This window comes from Sciurus vulgaris (assembly GCF_902686455.1).
Source record: "Sciurus vulgaris genome assembly, chromosome: 1".
Lineage (NCBI taxonomy): Eukaryota > Metazoa > Chordata > Mammalia > Rodentia > Sciuridae > Sciurus > Sciurus vulgaris.
The window spans coordinates 81,090,725-81,096,615 of NC_136461.1; the positions used below are offsets into that span (position 1 = coordinate 81,090,725).

The following is a 5,891-nucleotide window of genomic DNA, read 5'->3' on the forward strand; positions in this document are numbered from 1 at the left end:
AGATACAGATAATATAATTAGTAAGCAAGGGTACTAAAATAGTTAAAACTGTATTTTCTTAAATACTTTTTTTAGTTGTAAATGGAAACAAACCTTTATTTATTTTTATGCAGTGCTGAGAACCCAGTACCTTACATATGCTAGGCAAGTGCTCTACCACTGAGTTAAAACCCCAGTTCTAAAACTATATTTAATTCGTTTAAGAAGCTAGAGGAAACATTGGACATGTTAAATAGGGAAAGAAAACACAAAGACAAAAAAGTGAACTTTGGGAGATAAAAACGTTTTTAAAGTTAAAAACTTTATATTTTTTCTGGTACTGGGGATCAAATCCAGGGCCTCACAAATGCTAGGTAAGCATTCTGCCATTGAACTGTATCCCACAAAATATGTTTTTAAAACTTTGTTTAGAGGCTTGCCTAACTAGGACACCAGGAGGAATAATACCAGACTGCCCAGACACAACAAATACAGATACAAGGAAGAGGTGTCCCTTATAAGTATAATTATGTGTTAACACGCATGCATGCAGTCAATAGTAAATTGGGGAAGGGTGCAAGAATGAGACAGGAAGGACAGGAAGCATCCCGGGAGCAGTGGCAAGGGATGGAATAGGAAAAAAGAGCATCTGGCCCCACTCTACCCCCCACCCACTGCCTACCAGGAGGTGCATCTGGAGCTGGAAGAACAGGAACAACAACATTTGTGTTGAAAAATAGATTGGATGTAGTGAACAACAAATTGTATATTACAGAAGAGACAAATTGTGATGTGACCAAAATATCATAAAAATTCTGAGAAAAAAATGAACAAAGCATCAGCAAGCTATGGGTAAACTTGAAATGAATATAATGGGAGACCCTGAAAAATAAAAGATAGGGAGGAAAGACAAAAGTTTTGAAAAAATATTAGAAAAACATCTCCAAATTTTGTGAAAACTATAATAGACATTTTTACTACTTAAGTCTCTAAAAGAGAACTCTTTAAAGTAAAAAAAATGGCCTGGTGAAGTGGTACATGCCTGTAATCCCAGAAACTCAGGGAATTGAGGCAGGAAGATCTCAAATTCAAAGCCAGCTTCAGCAATTTAGAAACCCTGTCTCAAAATTAAACGGGTAGGGGATGTGACTCAGTAGTTAAGCACCCCAGGGTTCAATCCCCAATACCAAATAAATAAATAAAGTAAAATATACACTGTGTTATGGGATTCATAATCTATGTAGACATACAATGTATGGCAATAACAGCACAAGGACTATGAAGGGAAAAAAATGGAATTATGGCCATGTGTCACTTAACAGTAGTGATAGATACATTCTGAAAAAAATGTATTATTTGATGATTTTGTCATTGTTGAACATCAAAGTATATGCTTACACAAACCTAGTAGGGATACCCTGCTAAATACCCAGGTTATACAGAATAGTTTGTTGCTTCTAGTCTGAAAATCTGTGCACCATGATAATGTATGGAATAGTCAGTGTAGCACAATGTTAAGTATCCATGTATCCAAATAAACATTAAAATGTACAACAAAATGTAGTATAATAAGATAAAAAGGGTAAATCTGTATAGGATGTTTACCATAAATAGAACTTGCAAGACTGCACAGCAAGCTGTACTGGGTGAGTCAGGAAGTGAGTGGAGAGTGAATGTGAAAGACATAATAAGTATGTTCTCTGGACATAGTGGAATTAAATTAGAAATACATAACAGAAACAGGTTTTCTGGTGTTGTAGTTTAGATCTGGAATGTCCCCCAAAAATTCATGTGTTGGAAGCATGGTCCTCAAGAAGCAAAGTTCAGAGGTAAATCTTTTAGGCAGTGGTTGGATTACCAGAACTCTGACCTCATCCATCAAGCTAAATTGACTACTAGAAGGTGGGACCTCTTTGGAGGAATTAGGTCTCTGGGGGCATGGTTCCACAAGTTGATCTCGTCAGCACCATCCACCATGCTTTCCAGCTGCCAGGAGCAGCTTTCCTTCACCTTGCCCTTCTGCCATGATGTGTTTGCCTTGGAGCCAGCTGACCATGGACTGAATTTTGTGAAACTGTGAGCCAAAATAAATCCTTCCTCTGCAAAGTTGTTCTTGTCAGGTATTTTGGTCACAGTGTTAAAAAGCTAACTCACATGGAAAATCCCTACATTTTTTGAAATTTACACACTTGTAAATGAACTATGGGTCAAAGAACTCAAAAGGAAGTTAGTATTTTGTACTAAATGAAAATGAAAACAGGAGCGTCAGCACAGATTGGGTGCAGAAGCTGCTTAGTCCTGGGCCTGGCAGAGTTCTTTTTATCGCTTTTGGGACCGGAGCCCTCAGTTGCAAACATGCTCCGTCAGATCATTGGTCAGGCCAAGAAGCATCCAAGCTTGATTCCCCTCTTCGTATTTATTGGAGCAGGAGGTACTGGAGCAGCATTGTATGTGATGCGTCTGGCATTGTTCAATCTAGATGTCAGTTGGGATAGAAAGAATAACCCAGAACCCTGGAACAAACTGGGTCCCAATGATCAATACAAGTTCTACTCAGTGATGTGGATTACAGCAAACTGAAGAAAGAAGGTCCAGACTTCTAACTGAAATGTTTCACTATAAAGCTGCTTAGAATGAAGGTCTTTAAGAAGCCATCCGCCCAATTTTCCACTTAACCAGGAAATACTTCTCCTTTAAATGCATGAAGTCATGTTGATTTATTAGAGTTTTTTACATTGATAATAAATCTCTGAAACTTGAAAAAAAAAAAAAAAGAAAATGAAAACAGATTTGTTGGGTGTGCTAATATAATACTTATAGGCATATGTAGCACTAAATACCTATATTAGAAAAGAAGAAGGTTCTCAAATCAATAATTTAAGCCTTTACCCTAAGAAAGTAGAAAATAAAGAATATATTGCTTCCCAGAGAAAACAGAAGGGAAATGTTGAAGATCACACAGTGAATATTAATGAAATAGAAAAACAATAGAGAAAAATCAATGAAATTAAAAACTGGTTCTTTGAGATGGTTAATAAAATGTATAAATGCAAGATGATTTAAAAAAAGACACATATTACCAATATTTGAAATAAGATGTGTAATATCACTACAGGTTGTGAGATTATTAATAGAATATTAAAGAAATATTTTAACATATTATGCTAATAAATTTGGCATCTTCCAGACACACAAATTTCTTTGAAATTACCAAAGCTTCCTGAAAAACAACAAGATAACATGAATATCCCTGTATCTACTAACTAAATTTAAATTGAAGTTCAAAAGCTTTCCACAAGGAAAAGTCCAGGTTCTAACACTTACAAATTATTTCTTCCTTGAGCATTTGGTTGAAGTTCTAGAGTTGGGGATATAGCTCAGTGTTGGTGTGCTTGTGTTTAATTGGTATTTCATTGGTAATTTGATATTCTATACAAACTCTTCTGGAAATTTTAAAAATTTAAATACTTTCCAACTAGCAGGACATGGTGGCACATACCTGGAATCCATCTACTTGGGAGACTGAGGCAGGAGGTTCGAAATTTGAGGCCAGGCCTTAGTAAGACCCTGTATCAAAATAAAAAATGAAATAAGCTGGGAATGTAGCTCAGTGATAAAGCACCACTGAGTTTAGTCCCTAGGACAAACAAATTCTTTTCGGTTAGTAAAATAATTCTTTGATTTTTGGTTTCTGTACATTTGGAGACTGGGAATGAAAACCTTTGAAACAACATACTTGACTGAGATTTAAGACCTAAGCTAGAGAGTGCGCCTTGTCGCCTCCGCCATAGCCATGAACAGCGTCGGGGAGGCATGCACCGACATGAAGCACTAGTACGACCAGTGCTTCAATCGCTGGTTTTCCGAGAAGTTCGTCAAAGGAGACGGCTCCGGGGACCCGTGCACCGATCTCTTCAAGCGCTACCAGCAGTGCGTTCAGAAAGCAATAAATGAGAAAGAGATTCCTATTGAAGGACTGGAGTTCATGGGCCATGGCAAAGAAAAGCCTGAAAACTCTTCTTGATATTGACTGTCACCTTGAAAATGGATTCCTATATCAGGAAATTGAGGACTCTGGATTTTGTCAACTAAGGCTGTGAAGATAGCTGTGGGAGTCAATGAATTTAGGAGGGAGTTTTATTTCTTCTCTATTGATGTTTTCCTCTCACTTGTAAAAGATGATGAACCACCGCTCTGCTTTGAGATGATTTCTCACTTGATCTGGCATCTTCCAGAACCTCAGTGGGCTAAAACTGAACAGTTTCTCGGGATTATGGTTGCAATACATGATCTAGAATCAGCTTTAAATATATCTTGTATATAAATTATTGATAAACTAGTCAAGATGATCAGGGTTGCCTGACTTCTTGGTTTTTGCTGCAAAAGACATTAGGTACATTGTACTGGGGTCATTGTTCATGAAAACAATCAGTTAGGACCTCTTTTTTCTCTCAGGTAGCTAATGCTTTAAAAGGGGATCCAGGCACAACAGTCTCATCTAATTTATTTTTATATAGTAACTCACAAAGATTGTTGGTGGCCTGGGTTAGCAAAGAGGAAGACATTTTTTTAGCAGACAATTTCCTGCCTTCTTGTCCAATTAAGACATGAAGCTTCAAGAATGTTAAAATGAACACCATTTCAGAACTCACAGCGTAGTTCTGGAATTACATTACTTGGAGTTGCTGTGGCAAAAGATCCCAAACCACGAAAGTTTGCTATTGCCAATTATCATCCCAAGTTAATAAATTAAGTCAACCTGCATATAATAAAAAAGTCAAAATGCTGCATCTGGTTAAATGGAGGGGAAAGGTGCTTGCTTTATTTGCCTTGTTTGCCCACCCTGCCCTATAATACCTGTAATCATGATGGAATAAATTTTAACATTTAATTTTTATCATTAAAAAAAAAAAGACCTAAGCTAAATTTATCTCACCCCCACCCTGGAATTGAACCCAGGGCCTTGCACAGGCTAGACAATTGCTTTACCACTGAGCTACGTTCCCAACCCTGCCACATGTTTCTTAATATCAGTAATACTTTTGCAATGTAGGCATTTCAGTAACCTCCCGTATATTATGCCAATTCTCCCTTTTTAAATGAACTAAATAAAAATATGCTACAAGGCTAGAAGAAAATCAACTAAGCATTGAGTCATTTAAATGCATTTCTCAATGTATTTTTCTAGCCTGGCCATAATTTCAGTCACTTAATTAAGTTTGGATATCCTCGTATATTGTGTTAGTAGCCTCAGCATTTTACAAGAGTCATTCTGCCTAGTTAGTTAGGAAGTAGTTAGGAAGACAGAAGGCTTTTTGTTCAAGTAATTTTCTCTTGAATAGAGAACTCAATAAGCCATTTCCTCATCTTGATATAAAATCTGTTCATTAAGAGTACAGATCAAATTTTATTACTAGAAAAGTATGTATATGATGAGCCATGCAAACAGTATTTGATATATCTAAATTTTAGTAAAATAAAAGAATTTTGACAAGCTTTTTTTTTTTTTTTCCTGTACTGGAACTTGAACCCAGATATGCTCTACCACTGAATTGCATCCTTACCCCTTTTTATTTTTTGAGACAAGAGTCTTAGTTGCCCCAGCTGGCCTTGGACTTGAGATCCTCCTGCCTCAGCTTCCCTAGTTGCTAGGATTACAGCTGTCATGGGAGAAGACATGTCTCTGGAGAAGGGTCCTAGGAGTTCCCAGAGGAAAGGGGAACCCAGCTCAGCACCAGTGGGGTTCTTGGCATATGTGACAGAAAAGAATTTCAGCACAAACCAGACAAAGGCATAGACAGAGGTTTATTTAGAAACATAGATATACATGCAAGGGAGAACGTGGGCTGTTCCAAGAGTGAGAAGTAGCCCTGACTTGGGTTGGGGGTCCAGTATTTATAGAAGGACCATAT

The 5,891-nt window shown here is 37.2% G+C and overlaps 1 protein-coding gene and 1 pseudogene across 2 annotated transcripts; both read left to right on the forward strand.

Annotated features, from left to right (window-relative positions):
• Positions 1–2,227: 2,227 nt before the first annotated feature.
• On the forward strand, positions 2,228–2,725 carry LOC306659640 (cytochrome c oxidase subunit NDUFA4-like). The gene has a single exon (XM_079137301.1). The coding sequence runs from the start codon at positions 2,230–2,232 to the stop codon at positions 2,557–2,559; it is 330 nt and encodes a 109-aa protein (XP_078993427.1). The 5' UTR covers positions 2,228–2,229; the 3' UTR covers positions 2,560–2,725.
• Positions 2,726–3,772: 1,047 nt separating this feature from the next.
• On the forward strand, positions 3,773–4,882 carry LOC306656828 (TP53-regulated inhibitor of apoptosis 1-like; annotated as a pseudogene). Its single transcript has one exon. The product of its transcript is annotated as a TP53-regulated inhibitor of apoptosis 1-like (transcript).
• The last annotated feature ends 1,009 nt before the right edge of the window (positions 4,883–5,891 follow it).